At 47.4% G+C, this 27122-nt stretch overlaps 1 protein-coding gene across 1 annotated transcript in view; it reads right to left on the reverse strand.

Moving 5' to 3' along the window:
• Positions 1 to 2593: 2593 nt before the first annotated feature.
• The window catches only part of CNN2 (calponin 2), a 50105-nt gene continuing 25576 nt past the window's right edge, over positions 2594 to 27122 (reverse strand). Inside the window, exons 2-7 of the mRNA XM_081314129.1 lie at positions 18491 to 18612; positions 12828 to 12894; positions 9672 to 9809; positions 6268 to 6384; positions 5330 to 5476; positions 2594 to 3809 (exon numbers count right to left, since the gene is read on the reverse strand). Coding sequence (XP_081170255.1) covers positions 3552 to 3809; positions 5330 to 5476; positions 6268 to 6384; positions 9672 to 9809; positions 12828 to 12894; positions 18491 to 18612 — 849 coding nt within the window. The 3' untranslated portion in view covers positions 2594 to 3551. The remainder of the gene's footprint in view (positions 3810 to 5329; positions 5477 to 6267; positions 6385 to 9671; positions 9810 to 12827; positions 12895 to 18490; positions 18613 to 27122) is intronic.

The raw sequence follows: 27122 nt of genomic DNA on the forward strand, positions 1-27122 counted from the left end.
TATAAATAAAATTATTATTATTATTATTATTATTATTATTATTATTATTATTATTATTATTATTATTATTATTACCCAACTAGGTAACATCATCAGTGTTAGGCACCACAGATATTGTTATCTTGTGTGGTAATGAAATGTCTGCAAGAAAACCACCAAGCTCAGAGAGCACCAAGGACCCCACACCTGGTAATCCCTATAAAACCAGAGACAGGTTTGATCAAAGAAGCATGCCTGTAGACCAAGTACTCCCATACTATAGTATCCTCCAGTACAGTTCCCATCATCCCTGCCTGCAGTGATGGGAATTGTAGTTAATAATTCCTGGCAGGCCCCAGATGGAGAAGGCTGCTTTATATCAATTAGCTCCTTGCACCAGGATAATATTCTTTGCCAAGGAAGCTTTCAACTCTGAAAAAGGGAAGCCTCTTAAAAAGCAAACAAATTTGCATACATTGGACAATGGTTCTGATCATCCTCTTGGGAGCCCCAAATGCATCCAGAGAACTCTTACAAGTGAATTGCTGAGGAGTTCTGAACAGAAGTCATGTTTGCAAGCATAGCACAGCTAGGAAGGAGGTTTCACAAAGCATTACATGTTCATCTTAACATGTTATGTAAATTCAATCTCTTATCACCACAGGCTGAAACCTAGGATAGGAAGCTAATTCATTTCTGCTAAGAAAGCTAGCATGACAAAGTGATTTCTCTTTTTTTCCAGCATATAAAAAATTAAGGCAACTATCCAATGTTTGAAAAAGCAATGAAGTTTAAATTATATTAGTCCCTAAGTATCTAGTCCCTAAGACCTTTATGTAGTATGCAGATACCTAGACTTAAAAACTTTTATTTTGGTCATGGTCCCTTGATCCGTTGTATAGCAGCAGGGAAAAAAAATATATTAAGCCCTATCAAACTGAGGAGGGGCCAGAGGAGAAAAATAGGACTTGACTTTTGAAAGTTTTTTTCAAGCTCCTAGACCTCAACAGGTTAACCCCACCCCCCATCCTTGCAACGTGAAATCTCTACATCCCTAGGGATGTAGCCTGAGTAACAGTGATCCTTGCAGAATCAAATCTTAAAAATGAAGACGACCAATAGCTACTCACTGTTAGTTTTCCAGTATAAGAAACAGTAAAAGAAAAAAAAAATCTAATCCAGCATTACCCCTGTGATATCAATAAGTAGCTAGCCTCTGAAAAAGTGGTCAATCATTTGCTCCCAGAATATAACTGAATATCAGACAATGGAGAGAGTTATCAAGTGGGCTCAAACTCCTTTTTGTAACAGCAGCAGGCCAAGAATGAATTAAACTAATTCATTCCCAGCTTAGGTGGCTGGGGAATTCTGGGAGTTGAAGTCCAGACATCTTAAAAGTTGCCAAGATTGAGAAAAGCTGAACCAAACCACAGAATTCTTTGAAACTTAAGTGCGATAAGTAAAAAAAAAAATGATCCTTACTAGCATCTACTTTCTACACTTCATCACCTTTGATTAAAAATCTGATACAGATTCCAAAGAGGGAGGGAATGAAGGTGAGAATGAAAAAAAAATGCCAAGGGTCTCTAGACAGAATTATGGGAATATTCTGGAAAGAAAAGCATTAGTTTGCTCACCAAACTAGTTTAAGGTAATCAGGGGTGTCCAACCGTGGCAACTTGTGGACTTCAACTCCCAGAATTCCCCAGCTATGGAATTTGTTGGCTGGGGAATTCTGGGAGTTGAACTCCACAAATCTTAAAGTTGCCAAGGTTGAATACGTTGAAGGCAATGAAGCTTCTACTCTCCGCTAGGCAGTTACCAACCCTTTTTCTTTCATATTCCAGTTTTATACCTTTAGTGCCATTTCCCTCCAGTCTAGTTTATTAGGCTGCAATTTACAGATTTCCCAACTAGCACAGGATTTTTCAGTTGAGCTGGCTGAGAACTGTGGGGTTTCATATCCCAATAGTAACCAGGCTGGTGAAGGTAGCATATCCCATTTCCCTTTAATAGCAGAGAAATATTTCTCAAGGAAGATTTCAGTGCTTGAATTAAAAGCCTATCAATATCCATTGCATGATTTTGTTACAGCCACCAGGGCCTTAGATAAATTCAGACAGCAGTTAGACCGCAGCAAAAAGAGGAATTCCCCTTGAGCACTGGAAAAAAAAAGAATAAACTTTCCTCCTATTTCTGGATCTTATGGGTGTGAAAGCAGAATTGGAAATGTGGGGAAATGAAAGTACCTTATCCCAGCTCTTTTTATGGGTCTATTCAGCCTGGTATCAACTATTCTGATTGGTTGGAAATTAAACGAGGAAAACTCTAGGCAGAACTGAATGGGAACGGGGGGGGGGGGGGGGGAATTTCTGGTTGTTGGAAAAGAGGTTTTATTTTCCCTTCAATGTCTCCTGATGTGACTTGGAAGAAGCAGGCCCAGGCTCCAGGTGAGATGAGGCATTACAGCAGGGGTCTTCAAACTTGGCCCTTTTATGACTTGTGGACTTCAACTCCCAGAATTCCTCAGCCAGGCATGCTGGCTGAGGAATTCTGGGAGTTGAAGTCCACAAGTCATAAAAGGGCCAAGTTTGAAGACCCCTGCATTACAGGTAGTCCTCAACTTACAACAGTTCATTTAGTGACTGTTCAAACATACAGCAGCACTGGAAAAAAAGTGTTTTATCCCCATTTCTCACACTTATGACCGTTGTAGCATCCCCATGTTTCTGTGATCAAAATTCAGATGATCGGCAGCTGGTTTGTATTGATGGTCGCAGTGCTCCAGGATCATGTCATCACCTTTTGTGACCATCCGACAAGCAAAGTCAGTGGGGAAGATTCATTTTACAACTGTGTTACTAACTTCAACAGCTGTAGTGATTCACTTGGCAAGGGTGGAAAGAAATGGGGCAAAATTCACTTCATAACTCTCTTGTTTAGCACCAGAAATTTTGGGCTCAGTTGTGGTCGTAAGTTGAGGACTACCTGTATACAAACCCCACCGAACCCAACAATACCAAATTTCCCTCGGGTAATGCAAACTGTACAAGCCAGATGTAGGAGCATTGGAAAGTTTCCAGTGATCTCTGGCTTGTGCAACAAACCATGGTTTAAAAAAAATTCTAAGCTAGGCATTGTATCCAACTACAGTTGTAAAAAATGATTTTCAGATTTTGGAAATGGCTTCTCTTTCTGGACACAACGAGGTTAAATTTTGCAAGTCTCTCTTTTTTTTTTTAAGTGTGAAATCAAAACTGTATTTTTATTATTTCCAGTATCTAGAGGAAAGTTTGGGCATCAGGGAAAGTTCACACCATCTATGTCTAACCCTTGTAACATTAAAGAACAGCTTTACTCTCTTTCTTTTAAAAAAAAGGATAAAGACCTTTTATGTTTTCCTATCCTTGCAGGGTAGAAGGGAAATGCAGCTTGGACAACTTTTTTTTTTCCTTTGAAAAAAAGTTAAAAATACATACATGGCAGAATTGCTGGACTTTGCCAGGAATTGCCCAGCGATGGTTTTGGGAAAAGAAGAGAAAAACAGGGCAAGGGAAGGAATACATCCAAGTTCACTGGTCCTCCTGGTAGTAATAATAGTTGGCTGAGTTCTGATCCTCAATTGGGGCTGCGTTGCTTGCCACCCCAGCATTGCTTTGTGGGCAATACTTGGGGTCATAGATTTGGCGGCCCAAACCAAACACCTGGCCACTCTGGTTGGCACCCTGATTGGAGCCCATTTGGAGGGACATGGAGCTGTCATCGCATTTGTCTGTGCCCAGCTTGGAATCATAGATGTGCCGGCGAGTTCCTGGAGCCGTCATGCCCACCTGAATGGGAAGAGGAAAATAGATAATGTTTATTGTTGTTTTCCTATATTCAGAACGGCACACATTAAAATGAAATTCGGACGCACCGCTCTCAAAAGAAGGAACTCCACCCACCAAACAACGACACCATCCCAAGGATAACTACAATAATATAATAGCAACAGAATCCGAAAATGCCAAGTGATACCAAAACCTATATATAAAAATATTAATCACAGTCCTTACCCCCAGAAATTGTGAGCGCTCCATCACTGGAAATTTTTAAGAAGAGACTAGACAATCACTTATCTGAGATGGTACATGTTCTCCTGCTTGAGCAGGGGGCTGGACTAGAAGACCTCCAAGGTCCCTTCCACCTCTATTCTATTCTAATTTTGAGTACATAGCAGGGGGGGAAAAAAGAGTCCTGAGAGTTAAAAAGCTAAATATTATATGGTACAAAGCTATTACAGAATCTAATTGTTCTGCTTCAGGTACCACGAAGCCTATTACCAGAAGGTAACAAGGAAAACTGGACATGGAGAGGAAGTGTACTGTCCCAGACAATGCTGCGGATCCTGGTCAAGTACCGCTTATATGCCACGTCCTGGATAGAAGGGATGTGAACTTCCAATAATCTTTTCCTTCACACTCACCGCTCTTTGCACAGCCTTTCAGTCTGAAGCAGTAATACTTCCAAACAATGAATGAATGAATCCATCAATCAATCGATCGGATGGATGGATGGATGAAATGAATGAATAAATGTTTATCACAACCAAAGGTAAAAGGTAAAACTGGAAACAACTAAAACATAATTAAATAAAAGTTAACTGATATAGGTAATTGTAACGCTTGAAAACAAAAAGTATGTCCCAGCTATGGGAGATCATTCATCAAGAGGAGAGAGACCAGGATTGCATTTTATTTGGAGCAGAAATGGCTGGCTTATCTGTAGTGCAAAGCCATAATGTGGTTTGCTTTTGACTTACAGTGATGTGCTAAACTATTTCAGGGAAAAGATTGTGGTTTGTCATTAGCAATTGGAAACATGGCTAGATTAGTCTACAAATTCTGGCCTGGTTGATGTCTGGGGTCAGATACCATGCTTTATTTCTGGCATGTTTTCATGTCTTGTCCAATTTTCCTAGGTAGCATCAGCAGAAATGGAGAAAACGAAGAAATGACACAATAATTGAAAAATATTTTGCTAGTCAGAAAAACAGACATTGGGGGTTTGTGTATTGCACCAAGCCAAACCTTGGCTTGTAAACCTTGGAACAGGATTCATGGCAACATGTGAGTTTACCTGGCTCACCCAACAAACCATAATTAAATCATGGCCCAAAGCATGAAATGACCAAGCTGAGATATTCTTGTCAAGGTTTATCAAAAGGGGACAATTTGCTGATGCTGTATCTCTGCTGTAGGCATGGATCCTATAAATAACCAAGTATATCTTGGGGGAAGCCACCAACCTGCTTTAAAAAGAGTTTTTAAAAGTTGAAACAAAGATTTAAACACTTCGTAAGAGTTCTTACCTGGCTAGCACACTTATTGGTACCCATCTGCAAACTGATGGTGGAATGGTCCATTGGGGGTAGTATCTGGTTCTTGGGATCATAGAGATGTCTCCTGGTTCCATAGGCAGTCATTCCTGACTGGCTAGCGCACTTGTTGGTGCCCATCTGAAGAGAAACAGCAGCTTGATTAAGCCTTACTATGTCTGATATACTACATCTACTCAGCCTTCCATCCTTCCGAGGTAGGTAAAATGAGGACCCAGATTGTTGGGGGCAATAAGCTGACTTTGTAATAATGCCGCTTGGGGTGTGTGTGAAAGCCCTAATAAGCAGGCATATACATAGAATGAAGGCTACTGCTAAGCTTGTAAGCCGCCCTGAGTCTTCGGAGAAGGGCGGGATATAAATGGAATTAAAATAAATAAATAAATAAATTTCATCCACTTGGTCCATAGACGTCCACAAGAGGGAAACAAGGGATGAAATATCCATCGCCCTGCAAACTCTGTCTCTTATATTCTTGCATGTGAAAGAGCAGAAGTTGTGTAATGATGCCATGACACACGTTTCTTCATTCTGGTGTCATCTAGCTTAGGAATGGACATCTATGACCAGTTCTTCAAGCTGCTAAAATTGTTTCACATTCTTCTGCAACCTGTTCCTTCTTCTAAGTCATTATGGCTCAGCAAATCTTTGGTAACGTGTAATATTCAAAAAGGATGCACTTGGTTTAAGGAATTGCAAATGGGTGCTACATGTTGCACGCTCTTCTGTTTTGCCTTCAAAACTAAGGTGCTTCACAACCTTACTAAGCAGTGGAAAGACTTGACAAAGGAAGCATTTTTACAATAGAAAAAGGTCTAAAAACTGATTGTGCAGCTTAGTCTTTTGGCCATATGCTACACCAGCTTAGATCTCCCATTGTTTCTCAAGAGCCACAAGGTCACGAAACTTACCTGTAGACCGATGACACAGTGTCCAGCCTTGAGTTTTTCATCATCAAAGGCTCTCTCCTGTTTTTCCGAATATTTCACCCCAATGTCCATCCCACTTTCAATACCTTTTGTTTTTGCCTGTAACAAGAGGTTAAAAAAACCTGAATTATTCCTGCATACACGTTTCAGGTCCTTCCCAATAACTTCACAGTTCTCATGATTAAGAACAACCTTAGATTTCAGCTACATAAACTGGTTGAATTCCATACTCTGGTGACTGTTTCTGTCAGCTCTTTACTAAACTGTTTTGTAAAAAGAACACTGGAGAACAGAAGCACAACTCTAGATAAATCAAACATCTTGATAGTCATTGTGAAACTAGCACTCTCCAGGGGAGATCCCCATAGGGATATCTGAAAGGGAGGTAGGTGATAAAGGCAAGATGGCACCCACAATCATGGAATTAAAACCCTGCCTCCTCTCTTACGAGGCAGACAAGATTGAAGAAATCAAATGTCATGTAAATCAGTACTACTACTGTTGTAACACCTATAGTGATAGAATCTTGCATGTCTGACTGCCCTTTTCCCCTCCCTCCATCTTCATGTGAACTAAGGCGGGCTTTGTCTATTTCCTCATGTTACTTAATTGGCCTGGATTCAGATCCCTTTTAACTGACTATTGCCTTGGTACAAGTAGTCTTCAACTTACGACTGTAACTGAGCCCACAATTTTTATTCTAAGTCAGGGGTCTTCAAACTTGGCCCTTTTTTGACTTGTGGACTTCAACTCCCAGAATTCCTCAGCTAGGCACAATGGCTGAGGAATTCTGGGAGTTGAAGTCCACAAGTCATTAAAGGGCCACGTTTGAAGACCCCTGTTCTAAGGCATGACAATCATACAGCAAGTCACCACATGACCAGACCTGATTTTATGGGGGTGGGGGGTTTGTGATAATTGTTAAACAAATGCAGTGGTCATCAATGTGGGCTGGTGTGCTGTCCTACTCACACACACATACACCTGTAGTTTAGTGTGTTTATTAATATTCCCCAGCAACTCCCTTCACCAAAAACCCAGACCTCCCCAATTAAGTCCAGCCACAAGCAGACCAATGCTAGTCCACAGAGCAATGGCCAATGAGTCCACAAAGCACTTGAAAGTTTCCCAATCTAAATAAACCCACCAGGCAGAATTAAATCCACAATACAAGAGGGTTCACAATGCACGATCCAAGTCAAGGCACAGCATCATTCCAAAGTGAGGCATTCCAAAGTGAGAATCACAATGACCAGAAAACACACAGCTAGGAAATGAACACATTCACAGCATCGCCTCCATCTATCTGCTGTGCTAAATAGCCAGCTCCTGGCGCAGCCCATCAAGAAGGGTGGACCTTTCTCCTTGTGAGTAATCTGGCTGACTTTCTCTGCTCCTGCCTTTTCTCTGCCCTGTGTATTCTTGGATCAGGTACAAAAGGCAGTTCCTTTGCATTAATTGCAGCTGTGTGCTTTTCCCATCTGAAGCCTCAGGGCTGTCCTGCTGCACCTGTGCTTCAGCCAAATCCCTCTCAGACAGCTGCTTGGAGCCACTGACCAACTCTTCTCCAGACATGCCTAGAACTGGCTCATCCTCCTCCGAGGCAACATCTAGAGAAGTATCTGGGGAAGCACCCGGGGGAGTCATCACAGCCGGTTGCTGAGCCCACATTATGCGGTCATATGACTGCAGAGGTGGGGGGACATAGGAACTTCAAATCCAAGTCATAAGTCCCATTTTCAAGGTCTGTCATAACTTGCAACTGTTGTCAAGCGACGTTTCATAAATCAAGGACTATCCATAGCAGTTCTTCCTCCTGTGCTTCAAGGTCATTCCTTCTGCCCTTTACATCACCATCTTGAACTTTTTGATGCCCCTCTGCAGATGTTCCCAATGGCAGTTCTACTTCAACCTCATCTTAAAAGATATGGAAAGGCTATACCAATCAGGGTAAGGTGTTTATATTTGTAAAGAGCACAACGTGGCTATCTGTTTCTTTTTGTTTCCCCCTTCCCCTTTCCTTCTTTCCAACTCAATGGAATGTTGGAAATATATCTGAAGGAGATGGGCAGTTAAGAAGTGTGAAATCTAAATAAATAAATAAAACTTATTAAATTGTGTATACAATTTAATATAAAAGGGACTTGGGACTCATCTTCTCCCTGCTCATCATCAGGATAACTGGATAAGCAGCAGCCATACAGGCTCAATCCAAGAGCCAAGTACACAGGAAGTCTACTTTTATCAGAAATGGCTTTAATGACAGAAACTCGTAAGTCTGATTGTACTGTGTCCCCCCCACACACACATGCAAATTAGGGAGGTGTCTACCTGAGCCATTTATGCATGCTTCTTGCTTGTTTTGGACTTAAGCCAGGTTTTTCTCTTTGGCACTTTAGTAACGAATCTAGCCCATCTCTTGACAAAGTCATCTTTCTTACCCTCTATGGCAGAGGTCTCCAACCTTTCTTGGCTCATGGACCGAAGGGAAGGAGAGCAGCTTTCAAATTGGTGCGTGCACACAAACAGGGCCACGCGCACTGGTGTGATAGTTCAAGCAAGCGGCATGCACTGGCATGTGTGAACGGCCGCGGACACCCCCCATGGCAGCTAGTGGCCCCATTCATGCATGCACAAATGGGCCATCCACACCCACCCAGTGGTAGCGGCCCCATTTGCGCCCGCACACATGCCCAAATGGGGCCGTGGGCGATAGCGCGTGGGGGGAATGCGCTATTTCCACGGCCCACTGGCCAAAAGCCCACGGCCCATAGGTTGGGAAACGCTGCTCTATGATAACTTTCCTAAAACAGAACTGGACCAAATGCATGAGAGAATGTGGCAAAAGAAAGAACGAGTCTGAAAAAAGAGCAGCTGCAGCCAATGGCTATGGAGAAAATATCCAATAAAAAAATTTCCCCAATGTATTCTTAGGAGAGAAGCAGTATATCTTTCTTTCTGGTCATGTGACCCAGAGCAGAGCCTCTTTTTTTTAAAAAAAAAATGTTATTCTAATTGCAATACCAAAACACAATTTCCCTAGAGTGGCTCATTTTGAGGTTCTGCACATACCTTCTCTGTCTCCTAAATTTATTCTTGAGTAGCTGCGGCGGGGAGAAAACAGCAGGCTACATTTGGAAAAGTGAATTGGAATATAGAAGGAATTAAGCCTCCTCTCCTCTCGACGTGCCCTTGTCTTGATGAGCTGTGCATCCACACGATTACAAATTTGCCATCCTGCCCACACGGTATTCAAATCATATCATCAACAATGACAGCAGCAGCAGCCCCAACAAGCAGGCCAGTCACCTTCTGTACACATGCAGAGTTAAGATGGAGAACCAGCAGTCTGTCCACCAGAGAGGCAAGAGGATCTTTTTACTCACCATGCCTGCCAAAGCAAGGAGCGACACCTGCACCTGAGTCATGTTTCCGCTCTCGTACAGATCGTTGGCTTCAAACAGATCGACAGGCTTGAAGCCGTAGCTAAGTAGGGCCTTGATGAAGTTGGAGAGATTCTCCAGCTATGGGAAGAAAAGAGAGGGGACAGTGTTCTTGGATGAGAAGTGGAACATTTCCAAAGGAAAAAACCCAAGGAAGCCTAGTTGCCTTTTGGAAAAAGCACTTTGGGGACAGTATAGACCAGGGGTAGGCAACCTTGGCTCTTTTATGACTCGTGGACTTCAACTCCCAGAATTCCCGAGCCAGCCATGCTGAGGGGAAAGGGAGAGGTTTCCAAGCTGAGCCATGCTGGCTCAGGAATTCTGGGAGTTGAAGTCCACGAGTCACAAAAGAGCCAAGGTTGCCTACCCCTGGCCTTGATGATAGTGGAACTGCCTCCAAAGGCCATCTGCTGGGAGACTATGGATTTCCTTGGGCAGTTGACGGTCCACTGTAAAAACAGACTGCTGGACTAGTTCTTATGTTGTTTGAATCTCATTTGTCCATAGCTTTGGTCTCGTGATCAATAGAGATAACAATAGCACTTAAGATTTATATACTGCTTCATAGTGCTTTTTTACAGCCTTCTCTAAGCAGTTTATAATGTTAGCATATTGCCCCCAACAATCTGGGACCTTACTTTACCGAACTCAAAAGGATGGAAGGTTGAGTGAACCTTAAGCCCCAACAGGATTGAGCTCCCGGCTGCAGACAAAATTTGCCTGCAATATTGCATTTTAACCACTGCACCGCCAGGTCTCCTAATGTGCAACCAATTTGCACACCCCAAAACCAAAACAAAACAAAACACGATGCAGTTGCTCTTTATATATGCAGAATTGCTCAGGCAACTTTTGGTAGCTGTAACCAAGTAGAAAAGAATCCTCTAAAAATATGGGAAATGGTTCACATGACAGGGAGAACCTCTATCTGCAAGCAGAATCTGAATACCTGTATCCTGATGGGGTCATCTCAGTGTTTTGAATTTATCACAGAGTTTCCAAATTAGGCCAAGTTAAAAACCTTGGCTGTATCAATTTGCTACTTCTGACTAGGCAGGGTGAACACTGCCTATGTTTTTTTCAGACAGCTACCCCAAAGGAAATAAATAAGGATTAACCACAGGGTAAAACGAGGTTTAGATTTCAGTGGTTGTATCACAACCTTCTCTGACCTGGCACTCCCCCCCAGAGGTGTTGAAAGCATTCCCAGAATCCTTAGTCCAAACATAACATAGCGCACCTGTTTGGAGAAAGCTGATCTCACTCAACGAAACAAATAGACAAAAACTAATGTCTAGCTCGGTGGAAAATGCCTATTTAAAAAACCCAGAAGGCAGCCAGACCGTTGAACAAGGTTTTCAAAGGTGGGATTTCAGCATCCTCAGGAGCTAATCCTGGTCCCTCCATGACTAGCAAAACCAGTTAGGCGGACCGGTTCAGCCCACGCCCCAGGCGTTCTCTTTTGGCTCTTGCTTACAAAAATAGCTCAGGAACCACAGAGACACACGGTAGTCTTAGAAGATTTGGCAGGGACGCTGCCTCCCAAATACAGCTTTCCTTCTCTGACAGGCCCAATTCATGAACTTGGCTGACCAATCTACAGATACATCCAGTTCAGAGTTCTGTTTCTAGTCCAATTGCCTGCAAACTTTCCAGCAAGAGCTTGAAGGCTGAAGTGGCTCTTTCCCATTTCCTGGTTTCCAGGATTTGGTTATTCAGTGATAGACTGTATCTGCTCTTGGAATTTCCATTTAGAATTAACCACAGGCAGTCCTTGGCTTACAATCATTTGTTTAGTGACCAATCAAAGATACTAGGGCCCTGAAAAAGGTGATTTATGACCAGTCCTTGCAGTTACAACTGTTGCAGCAACCCCAGGCTCACAGGATTAAAATGTGGGCCCTTGGAAACTAGCACGAATTTATGATGGTTGCAGGGTCAAGAGATCACCATTTGCGCCCTTCCCAGCCATCTTCCCACAAGAAAAGTCAATGGGGGAAGTTGGGTTCACTTAATGACATGATTCACTTAACAATTGCACTGATTCGCTTACCAACCCTGACAAGAAAGGTCATAAAATTAAATTAGTGCCTCTAACTTAACCTTCACTTTGCTTAATGATGGAAATTCTGGTCCCAATTCTGCTCATGACTTCCTGTAATACCCTGTTTCCCCAAAAGTAAGGCCTACCCCGAAAATAAGTCCTAGTTTGATTTTTTTGGGGGGTGGGCATAAGCCCTACCCCAAAAATAAGCCCTAGTTTTTGGACCAGGCACACATCTAAAAATCAAGCTAGGGTGGGGGTGGGGTTGCCCCACCCACCAAAAGTAAGGCCTACCCCGAAAATAAGTCCTAGTTTGATTTTTGGGGAGTGGGCATAATATAAGCCCTACCCCAAAAATAAGCCCTAGTTTTTGGACCAGGCACACATCTAAAAATCAAGCTAGGGTGGGGGGGGGTGGAGTTGCCCCACCTGCTCCACACCCACTTACCTTGCAGCCAGGCCTCTCCTCACTGGCCTACTTCTGCGGCGTCCCCAGACCTGCATTTCTGAGTCACAGGTCTTTCTGCAAAACCTCTGCAGCCAAGAACCGAGCTATGGATTGAATCCATAGCTAGGTACTCGGCTGCAGAGGCCTTCCGAAGAAGCCTGACTGCAAAATGCAGGCCGGAATGCAGCTGCAGAATAAAGCTGCTCCTTTGGCGCCAGAAGAAATAGACCGGCTGAGCAGGGCTTCTGGTGCCGGAGGTGAGTAAAACTTCCCCCCAAAATAAGACCTGGTGCCTCTTTTGGAGGAAATCAATCAATCAATCCCAGGGAAACATGGGTGGGCAAGTGAAACCCTCAGAAACTGATTCCCCTTGAAAGCCAGCTTATTGGGCAGGATCTATTACATCCCAGGGTTGGAGTCTGCAATATATCAACATAACATTACATTACATTACATTACATTACATTACATTACATTACATGTGTAAACACAGAGAAACATGTTTTGACTCCAAACGTGGTTGCTTAATCATGGCTTGCATCCCATTTTTTTTTTAAAAAAATCATCATTGCAATTTAATTTCCCGTCACTGCAGGCAAGTATTTACCTGATGCCAGTTGAGAGAAGAGGTGTTGATTTTCTTTATTGAACCAGGCTGTAGTTTGTTTATTAATCTGGAGAGTAAAACACAGTTTCAGCTAGATTTAATGCAGTTTTAAAGTCACTTGCAGATATCACAATGGGAATGAAAACCATGTTTACCCTATCACCCGTAGAATGAATTCTTTCCAACGTATGTGCAAACTACAAGGCAATTTATGTTCCAAAATCCATTCCACTCCCAAATTTTACAAGCAAGAAGGAAGAAATCATAGGAAAACCCACAAAAGTGACATTATAGGCAAACTACTTATTAAAAAAGGACACGTAAGAAAAAGTACAAAAAGGCAGAAAGGTACCGTATATACTTGAGTATAAGCCGACTCGAGTATAAGCCGAGACCCCCAATTTCACCCCCAAAAACTGGAAAAAGTTATTGACTCGAGTATAAGCCGATCCGCCGTTCTGCAAGCCTCTGCCGCCAGCAGAGGCTCGATCCGCCATTTTGCAAGCCTGAATACACAGGAATACCCTGTGTGGCCGCGGCTCGTCGGCAGGTCTCCGTTCCTCCTGCCGACCTTTGGGGAGGTTTGGGCGCCTCCCCAAACCTCCCCAAACCTCGGCAGGTCTCCGTTCCTCCTGCCGACCTTTGGGGAGGTTTGGGCGCCTCCCCAAACCTCCCCAAACCTCGGCAGGTCTCCGTTCCTCCTGCCGACCTTTGGGGAGGTTTGGGCGCCTCCCCAAACCTCCCCAAACCTCGGCAGGTCTCCGTTCCTCCGCGCAGACCTGCCGACCTTTGGGGAGGTTTGGGCGCCTCCCCAAACCTCGGCAGGTCTCCGTTCCTCCTGCCGACCTTTGGGGAGGTTTGGGCGCCTCCCCAAACCTCCCCAAACCTCGGCAGGTCTCCGTTCCTCCTGCCGACCTTTGGGGAGGTTTGGGCGCCTCCCCAAACCTCCCCAAACCTCTGCAGGTCTCCGTTCCTCCGCGCAGACCTGCCGACCTTTGGGGAGGTTTGGGCGCCTCCCCAAACCTCCCCAAACCTCGGCAGGTCTCCGTTCCTCCTGCCGACCTTTGGGGAGGTTTGGGCGCCTCCCCAAACCTCCCCAAACCTCGGCAGGTCTCCGTTCCTCCTGCCGACCTTTGGGGAGGTTTGGGCGCCTCCCCAAACCTCCCCAAACCTCGGCAGGTCTCCGTTCCTCCTGCCGACCTTTGGGGAGGTTTGGGCGCCTCCCCAAACCTCGGCAGGTCTCCGTTCCTCCTGCCGACCTTTGGGGAGGTTTGGGCGCCTCCCCAAACCTCCCCAAACCTCGGCAGGTCTCCGTTCCTCCTGCCGACCTTTGGGGAGGTTTGGGCGCCTCCCCAAACCTCGGCAGGTCTCCGTTCCTCCGCGCAGACCTGCCGACCTTTGGGGAGGTTTGGGCGCCTCCCCAAACCTCCCCAAACCTCGGCAGGTCTCCGTTCCTGTTTGGGGAGGTTTGGGCGCCTCCCCAAACCTCCCCAAACCTCGGCAGGTCTCCGTTCCTCCTGCCGACCTTTGGGGAGGTTTGGGCGCCTCCCCAAACCTCCCCAAACCTCGGCAGGTCTCCGTTCCTCCTGCCGACCTTTGGGGAGGTTTGGGCGCCTCCCCAAACCTCCCCAAACCTCGGCAGGTCTCCGTTCCTCCGCGCAGACCTGCCGACCTTTGGGGAGGTTTGGGCGCCTCCCCAAACCTCGGCAGGTCTCCGTTCCTCCTGCCGACCTTTGGGGAGGTTTGGGCGCCTCCCCAAACCTCCCCAAACCTCGGCAGGTCTCCGTTCCTCCTGCCGACCTTTGGGGAGGTTTGGGCGCCTCCCCAAACCTCCCCAAACCTCTGCAGGTCTCCGTTCCTCCGCGCAGACCTGCCGACCTTTGGGGAGGTTTGGGCGCCTCCCCAAACCTCCCCAAACCTCGGCAGGTCTCCGTTCCTCCTGCCGACCTTTGGGGAGGTTTGGGCGCCTCCCCAAACCTCCCCAAACCTCGGCAGGTCTCCGTTCCTCCTGCCGACCTTTGGGGAGGTTTGGGCGCCTCCCCAAACCTCCCCAAACCTCGGCAGGTCTCCGTTCCTCCTGCCGACCTTTGGGGAGGTTTGGGCGCCTCCCCAAACCTCGGCAGGTCTCCGTTCCTCCTGCCGACCTTTGGGGAGGTTTGGGCGCCTCCCCAAACCTCCCCAAACCTCGGCAGGTCTCCGTTCCTCCTGCCGACCTTTGGGGAGGTTTGGGCGCCTCCCCAAACCTCGGCAGGTCTCCGTTCCTCCGCGCAGACCTGCCGACCTTTGGGGAGGTTTGGGCGCCTCCCCAAACCTCCCCAAACCTCGGCAGGTCTCCGTTCCTGTTTGGGGAGGTTTGGGCGCCTCCCCAAACCTCCCCAAACCTCGGCAGGTCTCCGTTCCTCCGCGCAGACCTGCCGAGGTTTGGGGAGGTTTGGGGAGGCGCCCAAACCTCCCCAAAGGTCGGCAGGAAGAACGGAGACCTGCCGAGGTTTGGGGAGGTTTGGGGAGGCGCCCAAACCTCCCCAAAGGTCGGCAGGTCTGCGCGGAGGAACGGAGACCTGCCGAGGTTTGGGGAGGTTTGGGGAGGCGCCCAAACCTCCCCAAACAGGAACGGAGACCTGCCGAGGTTTGGGGACGTTTGGGGAGGCGCCCAAACCTCCCCAAAGGTCGGCAGGTCTGCGCGGAGGAACGGAGACCTGCCGAGGTTTGGGGACGTTTGGGGAGGCGCCCAAACCTCCCCAAACGTCGGCAGGTCTGCGCGGAGGAACGGAGACCTGCCGAGGTTTGGGGAGGTTTGGGGAGGCGCCCAAACCTCCCCAAACAGGAACGGAGACCTGCCGAGGTTTGGGGACGTTTGGGGAGGCGCCCAAACCTCCCCAAAGGTCGGCAGGTCTGCGCGGAGGAACGGAGACCTGCCGAGGTTTGGGGACGTTTGGGGAGGCGCCCAAACCTCCCCAAAGGTCGGCAGGTCTGCGCGGAGGAACGGAGACCTGCCGAGGTTTGGGGAGGTTTGGGGAGGCGCCCAAACCTCCCCAAACAGGAACGGAGACCTGCCGAGGTTTGGGGACGTTTGGGGAGGCGCCCAAACCTCCCCAAAGGTCGGCAGGTCTGCGCGGAGGAACGGAGACCTGCCGAGGTTTGGGGAGGTTTGGGGAGGCGCCCAAACCTCCCCAAACAGGAACGGAGACCTGCCGAGGTTTGGGGACGTTTGGGGAGGCGCCCAAACCTCCCCAAAGGTCGGCAGGTCTGCGCGGAGGAACGGAGACCTGCCGAGGTTTGGGGAGGTTTGGGGAGGCGCCCAAACCTCCCCAAACAGGAACGGAGACCTGCCGAGGTTTGGGGACGTTTGGGGAGGCGCCCAAACCTCCCCAAAGGTCGGCAGGTCTGCGCGGAGGAACGGAGACCTGCCGAGGTTTGGGGAGGTTTGGGGAGGCGCCCAAACCTCCCCAAACAGGAACGGAGACCTGCCGAGGTTTGGGGACGTTTGGGGAGGCGCCCAAACCTCCCCAAAGGTCGGCAGGTCTGCGCGGAGGAACGGAGACCTGCCGAGGTTTGGGGAGGCGCCCAAACCTCCCCAAACAGGAACGGAGACCTGCCGAGGTTTGGGGAGGTTTGGGGAGGCGCCCAAACCTCCCCAAACGTCGGCAGGTCTGCGCGGAGGAACGGAGACCTGCCGAGGTTTGGGGAGGTTTGGGGAGGCGCCCAAACCTCCCCAAACAGGAACGGAGACCTGCCGAGGTTTGGGGAGGTTTGGGGAGGCGCCCAAACCTCCCCAAAGGTCGGCAGGAAGAACGGAGACCTGCCGAGGTTTGGGGAGGTTTGGGGAGGCGCCCAAACCTCCCCAAACAGGAACGGAGACCTGGGGAGGTTTGGGGAGGCGCCCAAACCTCCCCAAAGGTCGGCAGGAGGAACGGAGACCTGCCGAGGTTTGGGGAGGCGCCCAAACCTCCCCAAAGGTCGGCAGGAGGAACGGAGACCTGCCGAGGTTTGGGGAGGTTTGGGGAGGCGCCCAAACCTCCCCAAAGGTCGGCAGGTCTGCGCGGAGGAACGGAGACCTGCCGAGGTTTGGGGACGTTTGGGGAGGCGCCCAAACCTCCCCAAACAGGAACGGAGACCTGCCGAGGTTTGGGGACGTTTGGGGAGGCGCCCAAACCTCCCCAAAGGTCGGCAGGTCTGCGCGGAGGAACGGAGACCTGCCGAGGTTTGGGGACGTTTGGGGAGGCGCCCAAACCTCCCCAAACGTCGGCAGGTCTGCGCGGAGGAACGGAGACCTGCCGAGGTTTGGGGAGGTTTGGGGAGGCGCCCAAACCTCCCCAAACAGGAACGGAGACCTGCCGAGGTTTGGGGAGGTTTGGGGAGGCGCCCAAACCTCCCCAAAGGTCGGCAGGTCTGCGCGGAGGAACGGAGACCTGCCGAGGTTTGGGGAGGTTTGGGGAGGCGCCCAAACCTCCCCAAACAGGAACGGAGACCTGCCGAGGTTTGGGGAGGCGCCCAAACCTCCCCAAAGGTCGGCAGGAAGAACGGAGACCTGCCGAGGTTTGGGGAGGTTTGGGGAGGCGCCCAAACCTCCCCAAACAGGAACGGAGACCTGGGGAGGTTTGGGGAGGCGCCCAAACCTTCCCAAACGTCGGCAGGTCTGCGCGGAGGAACGGAGACCTGCCGAGGTTTGGGGAGGCGCCCAAACCTCCCCAAAGGTCGGCAGGAGGAACGGAGACCTGCCGAGGTTTGGGGAGGTTTGGGGAGGCGCCCAAACCTCCCCAAAGGTCGGCAGGAGGAACGGAGACCTGCCGAGGTTTGGGGAGGTTTGGGGAGGCGCCCAAACCTCCCCAAAGGTCGGCAGGAGGAACGGAGACCTGCCGAGGTTTGGGGAGGTTTGGGGAGGCGCCCAAACCTCCCCAAACGTCGGCAGGTCTGCGCGGAGGAACGGAGACCTGCCGAGGTTTGGGGAGGCGCCCAAACCTCCCCAAACGTCGGCAAGTCTCCGTTCCTCCGTGCCCTGCCTGCCTGCTTCTTTCCGCTGCGGAAAGAAGCAGGCAGGCAAGGCGCGGAGTTTGGGGAGGTGCGCGCGCACCTCCCCAAACCTCCCCAAACTTCGGCAGGTCTCGGACGGCGGTGGCTTGGGAGAGGTGCGGGCGATCCCGGAAGCACCAAAGCCTCGGCCGCGCACAAGTCCTCGGTAAGTTTTTTTTGTTGACTGGAGTATAAGCCGAAGTGGAATTTTTCAGCCCAAAAAGTGGGCTGAAAAATTCGGCTTATACTCAAGTATATACGGTACATATGCTCATGTACTAATTTTTGTGTGGATTTTCCTAAAAACAGTTAAACAAACTGGTGCAGCGATGGAACGAAGCCAAGTGAAAGCAGACGAGGGGGGGGGGAAATGAAGCAACATCAGAAACAAAACCAGAACAAAATCATTAGGCTCTGTAAATTATTTTTCCATCATATGAAACATTATGTCTTTCACCATCTCGTAACCAAATGCCACACAAGCCTTTAAGCATTCCAGGCCACTCCCTGTCTCCATAAACCCTTTTGGGAGCAGCTCACTGCCTCTTCCTGAAAAGAATACAATTTCTTAGAACACACCCCAGAAGAAGTTATGGAATAATAAACAGTAACGGTGCTTCAAGGTATACGTTTCTCTTCACTGGCCTACTTACTCGCAAAGTATGACGCCATCTTTTAGCCCCTTCTGGAAATCAGGGCCAATCTGCCTCCCAGTGAGGTTTTCTATCCATACCCGTAATTCTGCTTCCTTCTGTGGGTCATATTTTTGGGCAAGCTGAAAGGAAAAAACAGGTCCAGTTTGAAAAGAAAGCTTTATCCATGATCTTAGAAATGTATTACAGGTAGTCCTTGACTTACGACGGCAGTGGAGCACCAAATTTCCGTTGTTAAGCAAGACAGTTGTTAAATGAGGTGTGCCCCATGTAATGACTTTTCTTGCCACCATTGTTAAGTGAATCACTACACAGGGGTTAAGTCAGGTAACACGACTGTTAAATGAATCTGGGCTTCCCCACTGACATGGCTTGTCAGGTGGTCACGAAAGGTAATCGCATGACCCCGGGACATGGCAGCCATCGTAAATATGAGCCAGTTGCCAAGAATTTGAATTCTGATGACATGACCATGGGAATTCTGCAATGATCTGAAGTATGAAAAATGGTCATCAATCACTTTTGTCAGTGCCGTTGTAACTTCAAACGGTCAGTAAAGGAATTGTTGTAAGTTGAGGACTACTACTACTACTATTACTAATACTACTACTACTAATAATAATAATAAAGTTGGAAGGGACCTTGGAGGTCATCTAGTCCAACCCCCTGCTCAAGCAGGAAACCCTATCCAGGGGTAGGCAACCTCGGCTCTTTTATGACTCATGGACTTCAACTCCCAGAATTCCTGAGAGCTATGCTGACTCAGGAATTCTGGGAGTTGAAGTCCATGAGTCATAAAAGAGCCAAGATTGCCTACCATTTATAATTCAACTTGATCACTTATAATTCATCTTGATCACTTGTCGAGCTATGGACCTCAAGGATAGTGGGATTAGGAAGAAGCAGCAACTGAGAAGATTCATATCTCCTGGGAGGAAGGAATGAAAGTAGTCTTGACTTATGACCAGTCACTTAGCGACCGTTCAAGTTTATGCCAGACCTCCCCAGACGTATTTATGACACAGATTCAAAGTTCCGATGGTTACCTCCATCCTCCCCCCAGTCACAGGATTGCATTTTGGCCTGTATTTACTGTTGTTTGCAACTCCCCACATGACTGCAGTTTATGTTTTGGTTTTTTTGCCAGAAACAGAGCATTTATTTTTGCTTTTCAGCAAAAACTGCCTACTTCAGACAATAGATTATCTCAATAACACCTTGTTGTTTAACAGCTACAGAGTTTGCTTAATAACTCCTGCAAAAAAAGATGGTAAAATTGGGTCTGATCACATGGTGGCTCACTTATCAACCAGCACAACTTACAACTGTAATTCCAGGCTTAATTACAGTCTAAGTTGAGGACTACCTGAAAATGGGGCTTTACATCAGAAGATTCAAAAAAAAGGAAATGTAATAATTTGCACAAAGTTAATGTCAGGTACTAAATAGTGATACTACCTGTGCACAATTCAATTAGGGTGAAACAGTTCCTGATTTATAGTAATTCAGATGCGGAACTATACTCATATATAAAGACTATTCCAGTGTATATTGGATCCATCAATTGCAACTGCTAAATCCAACACACTGGATTTAGAACTTGGAACTCGCTTAATAGATTGTAGGAATGCTGTAGATGCAATACCCTAAACCAGACAAAGTACAGGTAGTCCTTAAGCTACAACCACAACTGAGCCCAAAAATTATGTTGCTAAACGAGAAATTTGTTAACTGAGTCATGTCCCATTTAACGACTTTTCTTGCCAAATGAATCGCTGCAGTTGTTAATGTCATGGTTCCGACTCTTCAAAAGAACTTTGAGGCATTGTTTACCTTAAAGGATCTTTATTCGAGTATCGGCACTTATATAATCGAAGCCAAAAACTGAATTCCCTTCCCCTGGGCACATAGTCGTTTGGACTACTGCAACGCTCTCTACATGGGGCTTCCCTTGAGGACCACTCGGAGGCTCCAACTGGTACAGAATGCAGCCGCGAAAGTTGTGTTGGGAGTCTCCCGATACTCCCATGTTACACCTCTGCTCCGCGAGCTGCATTGGCTCCCAGTTGTCTTCCGAGTGAGATTCAAGGTTTTGGTAATGGTTTTTAAGGCCCTACATGGCATGGGTCCGGAGTACCTCGGGGATCACCTGCTGCCGGCGTCAACTTCCCTCCACCCTGTGCGTTCCCACAGAGAGGGCCTCCTCAGGGTGCCACCGGTCAGAGAATGTTGTCTGGTGGCCCCCAGGGGGAGGGCCTTCTCTGTGGGCGCCCCGGACTTATGGAATCGGTTGCCGGTTGAGCTCTGGACGGCGCCCGACCTTCGCTCCTTCCGACGCGATCTGAAGACCTATTTATTCGAACAAGCCGGCCTGGCCTGATGGGGGATGGGTTGGGATTTTATTGTGGTTCTTATATTATTATTTATTGTTTTAGCTTGGGCCTTGTATTTAATTCTTTTTTAACTTTTGTATCCTGTATTTTATATGTGCCCTGTTCACCGCCCTAAGTCCTTCGGGAGAAGGGCGGTATACAAATAAAATTAACATTAACATAGTGTCAAAGCACAATTCCCTCCTCCAATTCACGGTCATAAATCACATTCCCCAATTAGCTTGAAGCGCCTGGAGGCCAATTCTTTATCAGCTCTTGAATTCAATAACCTTGATTCTCACCCTAAGTTTCAGCGTTGTTATGTCTCTAGCTGGACTCTCATTCACATCCCCCTCCACCCAGCATCATCTAACTCTTAAAAGGGAAAGGGAAAAAATGGCTACATTTCCATCTGTTGTCAATGCAAAAACATCCCATGTTAGCAGCGTTGACAGTTCAATTAGTAACACGGTTCTTAAGTGAATCTGGCTCCTCCATTGACTTTGCTGGTTGCAAAAGGTGATCGCATGACCCCGGGACACTGCAACCATCGTAAATGTGAGTCAGTTGTCAAGCATCCGAATGCAAATCATGTGACCCTGGGGCTGCTGCAATGGTCGTTAAGTGTGAAAAGTGGTCGTAAGTCAGTTTTTTCAGCGTTGTTATAACTTCAAATGGATGATGGTATTACCTAGTTTGGTTAATGAAACATATGGAAGAAAACAACCACGCTCAGAGAGCACCAAGAACCCCACAAAACAATAGTGGGTTCAAAACTAAGGTAGTTGTTTTCAGGAAGAGGCAGACTAGGTCAAATTGGATGGGGAAGCCTGGATGGGGAACATATAGATCAGGGGTGTCAAACTCAATTTCATTGTGGGCCGCATCAGCATTGCAGTTGCCCTCAGGGGGCCGGGTGGGTGTGGCCTGGGTGGGCGTGGCCTACTGGGTGGGCGTGGCTAGAGTGCGTATGGCCTACTGGGTGGGTGTGGCCAGCTCTACATCGTTCGCATCAAGGGTGCCTATGGGGGCCTGGGCAGGAGTGGGACAGATCTGAGGGCCTCTGGCAGAAGGAGGGTCAAGGCAGTGGGGGCCGTTCCCTCACTGTTTCCAGGATGGCTTCGCGGGCCGCATGAAACCACATTGCGGGCCGGATCTGGCCCCCGGGCCTTGTGTTTGACATGTCTGATATAGATCAAGTTAAGTCCTACCTATACTTAAGTCTTGCTTTTACAGCAGCAGTTTGCTGGGTCCCGCCTTTTAAGAAAAGTTATTTAAGGGCTACAGGACTTACAACAGTTTGTTTAGTGACCATTTAAGGGCTACAGCCCATGCCAACACTGTAAGGCAACTCTCCAACCATAGCTACTCAGGTTTTCTAATTCTTCTCATAAAGATATAATAGCAAAATAGTCCCAAAGATCACATATGGTGCAGAACATATAAATGCCACCTTACTGGAACTTTTCTGAAATGTATCTTAGGAGTAGATAAGTCTACCCCATCTCCAGCAATAAGGGCAGAGTTGGGTGTACCTGTACACAAAGTAATTTAGTAATTATTCAATTACTGGCTGAAGAGCCTATTTATGGACCCAGATAAGATTACCCAAGCTGTGTTTTGAAGAGCAGTTGCATAACACACATCCTCGCACTGGGGCCGCCCAACTTTCAAATGTCATCTCACAATGTGGATGCTCCATCCAGTTCATGGTCCAATCGGATCTAAAGGCCAAGGAAGCTTTCAAACAAAGCGTCATTGATGTGGCTGCGCAAGACGACGACATCGCAGCACTTAATTATGTCAAGTCTTTGAAGTGTCTGACTGAGCAGAAAGCAGCCTCCCAGTTAGAAAAACATTTAACAAACTGGTATGCCTCGACATTTCAGAAAAGCTTTTTTTTTCAGAGCTCCTTTCGAACAAGCTAGACCTCGTGGTAAGACATGGGAGGTTTCGTGGAGTCCCATTTGAAGAAAGACTGTGCATTGGTGGAGCACCAGCTGCTCCAGACATTGGATTGCAAACTGTACTCTGCAAAAAAAGGGTTATTAGATTATTATTTTAAAAAAATTGGGGCAGCCAGGAGAAACTGTCTTAGTTTTTGCAGGGAATGAAGCTGCATATCACTAGTACGAGTGAACTCCTTATATCAGGGATGGCGAACCTTTTAGAGACCGAGTGCCCAAATTACAACCCAAAACCCACTTATTTATCGCAAAGTGCCAGGGGTGCATCGGCATTGTGGTACCCTCGGGGGGGGGGCAGGGAGCCTCCTCTGAGTGCCGCCTCTGGCATGCAAAAACCAGGGGCACAAAAATTGGCCACCGTGCTGCAAGGCATAAAAACAGCTGCCACCGCACCGCAGAATACAGATACAATGCACTGCAGCATGCAAGAATGGGGCAGGGCTAGTGAGTATCACGCAGGCAATAGCCCCAACCCCATTTGCAGCATGTGCGTGCTTGCGGCCCCATGCATGCATGCATGCATGCATATAAAATGCTTCCCCCTCCCCTTTTCTTCCAGTCCGCCAATCGACAATGGTTGGTGACCTCTGCTCTACCACCTCTACTCAAGCTTGCTAGTTGGCCGCTTCGCCTCCTTTGTGCTAGGCAGGGCTTCTGCTCCGGGCGGCAGTGGCGGACTGATGGACCTGCTGCTGGCGGCAGTTGCATGCGTGCCAACAGAGAGGGCTCTGAGTGCCACCTCTGGCACGCGTGCCATAGGTTCGCCACCAGTGCCTTATATTGAAGAGGACTTAGATCAGATTGGGGTTAGCTGTAGGGAATGACAATTACTATGAACATGTATTTTTTTTTGCATCTATTTGTATATTTGTATTAGTTTTATGGTTTTGATATGGTTAAATAATTAAATCAATAAAAATTCTATTCTACTGTATTGAATTGTATTCCATTCCATTCTATAACAATTTGTTGTTAGCTGCGAAGCTGTGTCCGACCCATCGCGACCCCATGGACAACGTTCCTCCAGGCCTTCCTGTCCTCTACCATCTTCTGGAATCCATTTAAGCTCACGCCTACTGCTTCAGTGACTCCATCCAGCCACCTCATTCTCTGTCGTCCCCTTCTTCTCTTGCCCTCAATCTTTCCCAGCATTAGGCTCTTCTCCAGTGAGTCCTTCCTTCTCATTAGGTGGCCAAAGTATTTGAGTTTTAGCTTCAGGATCTGGCCTTCTAAAGAGCAGTCAGGGTTGAACTATAACAATAGTGTTACAAAAACAGGCCAAAATTAACAGAACGTAGTTTTAAAGGTATAAATTCAAGGTTGTTCAGGCAGAAAACAGAACTCAAATGCAAAAGCATAGGATGAGATGTCTATGGAGATTCCCATTCATCCAGGTCATAGTTAACCCAAAGATGCTTTTTCTTTCACGAGGCAACTGGACTTTCTTGTTTTTCTTCGAAGACGTTTCACTTCTCATCCAAGAAGCTTCTTCAGCTCTGACTGGATGGTGGGAAATTGGAAAGATTTATACTTTTGCAGACAGCTGTTCATTTGCATTCTTCTAGCAAGTCGTTAAATCTACCTGGAAGCTTATCTGTGTCTTCAGGGTCACCTGATTGGTGCAAATGGGTTTGGAGCCTTCCTGGAACTGTTGAAAGGACTGTGTTGTAGACTGGAGATAGATGATGTCACATCCCTCCCCCTCTGTTGAGAGAGGGCTGTTCAATTTTAACATAGATGGCCTCTTGTACCTTCTTTAAAACCAGTGGTCCTCTCTCTCCAAAATGTGAACTTTGCTGTCTTCGAAAGAGTAAGGTAAAGGTAAAGGTTCCCCCGCACATGCGTGCTAGTCGTTTCCAAACTCTAGGGTCTGGTGCTCATCTCCGTTTCAAAGCCGAAGAGCCAGCGCTTGTCCGAGGACGTCTCCATGGTCATGTGGCTGGCATGACTAGATGCCAAAGGCGCATGGAACGCTGTTACCTTCCCACTGTAGTGGTCCCTATTTTTCTACTTGCATTTTTACGTGCTTTTGAACTGCTAGGTTGGCAGAAGCTGGGACAAGTAACAGGCGCTCACTGTTACGCGGCACTCGGGATTCGATCCGCCAAACTGCCGACTATCTGGTTGACAAGCTCAACGTCCTAACCCACTGAGCCACCGTGTCCCTTCGAAAGAGTGGCCTTTGCCTTTTAAATGCAAATGGACTGCTGACTCTTGTCCTGATGGGTTTGTTCTCCTACGTTGTGCCCTGCGTTTATGAAGTTGTTGTTTCGTTTCCCCAATGTACAGATCTGCACATGGCTCGCACTGTACTACATATACCACCTTGCTCAGTTTGTGTCTGGGTGTTTTATCCTTGGGGTGGATCAGCCTCTGCCTTAGTGTATTCTTAGGTTTGAAGTGTGCACGTAGGTTGCGTTGGTTGAAGATCAAAAAAGACCTGTCAGGAGCAGCTCAGTAACAGACGAAGAAAATAATAAACGAAGCAACGTAGTCATTCCATGCATTGCAGGAATATCTGAAAAGCTTAGGAGGATCTTCAACCAACCCAACATAGGCTAAAAGAATGCAAATGATCAGCTGTCTGCAAGGAATATAAATCCTTCCATTCCCCACCATCCAGTCAGAGCTGAAAAAGCTTCTTGGATGAGAAGCGAAACATCTTCAAAGAAAAACAGGAAAGTCCAGTTGCCTCCTGAAAAAGCACCTTTGGGATGTTAGGATGGGATAAAAATCTCTGAATAGCAATGCAATTCAGTTGAATTCCACCAGTCAGAATCCATTTGAAGTACAGGTAGTCCTCAACTTCCTATCATTCATTTTCATTTAGTGACTGTTCAAAGTTACAACGGCACTGAAAAAAAAATCACTTGTGACCCCTTTTCACACTGACAACTGTGGCAGCATCCTCGTGGTCACCTGATCAAAACTTGGATGCTTGGCAACTGGCATATATTTACGACGGTTCCACTGTTCCAGGTGATCACCTGTTGCGATCTTCTGACAAGCAAAGTCAAAGGGGAAGCCAGATTCACATAACAGCCGTGTTACTAACTGAACAACTGCCATGATTCACGTAACAACGGTGACAAGGAAGGTTGCAAAATGGGGCAAAACCGCCCTTTTACAACGGTCATGCTTAGAAACGGAAATGTCGAGCTCAGCTGTGGTCCTAACTCGACCCCCGAATTGTGTTGAGTTCTAAGCACCATCCTTTAAGAAATTCGGGGGAAGTGGAATAGCTGATAAGAGAAGGGCAATAAAAAAATGATCAGGATACTAGAAGTGGATTCTGTGCGGCAACGGCTGTAAATACAAAGAAAGACAAAAGAACTGGGAGTGTTTAGCCTTAAAGAGAAAAGGGGAGGATATTATAGCCCTTTGCTGATATCTGAAAGGAAGACACAGAAGGAGGGCGAGATTTATTCTCCAAAGTTCTAAATGCAGAATACAGAATAATTTTATTTATTTATTTTATTTTATTTTATTTGTATACCGCCCTTCTCCCAAATAAAATCAGGAAGACAGGTTCTACATGTAGTCCTTGCTGAATGACCCATCACTTAGCAACTGCTCAAAGTTACGACAAACCTGGTGCGCCAGTTGCGACCCTATCTGGACCTGGATGCCTTGCGTACAGTCACTCATGCACTTGTGACCTCTCGTCTAGACTACTGCAATGCTCTTTACATGGGGCTGCCCTTGAGAACCACTTGGAAGCTTCAGCTGGTACAGAGTGCAGCTGCACGAGTTCTTTTGGGGGTCTCCCGATACTCCCATATTACACCTCTGCTCCGTGAGCTGCACTGGCTTCCAGTTGCCTTCCGGGTGAAATTCAAGGTGCTGGTGATGACATACAAAGCCCTACATGGCATGGGTCCGGATTACCTACGGGAGCACCTACTGCCGGCGTCAACTTCCCTCCGTCCTGTACGTTCCCACAGAGAGGGCCTCAGGGTACCACCGGTCAGAGAATGTCAGCTGGTGACCCCCAGGGGGAGAGCATTCTCGGTGGGTGCACCAATCCTTTGGAACCGCTTACCGGCTGAACTCCGAATGGCCCCCGACCTTCGCTCCTTCCGGCGTGATCTAAAAACTTATCTATTCGAACAAGCCGGCCTGGCCTGATGGATTTGGGTTTTAATATTATTTTAACTAATGTATTCTTATTTTTATTGCCCTGTACACCGCCCTGAGTCCTTCAGGAGAAGGGCGGTATATAAATCAAATAAATAAATAAATAAATAAATAAATAAATAAATAAATAAATAAATAAATAAATAAATAAATAAA

The sequence above is a fragment of the Vipera berus genome (assembly GCF_964194415.1).
Source record: "Vipera berus genome assembly, chromosome: 1".
NCBI classification, from domain to species: Eukaryota; Metazoa; Chordata; class Lepidosauria; order Squamata; family Viperidae; genus Vipera; species Vipera berus.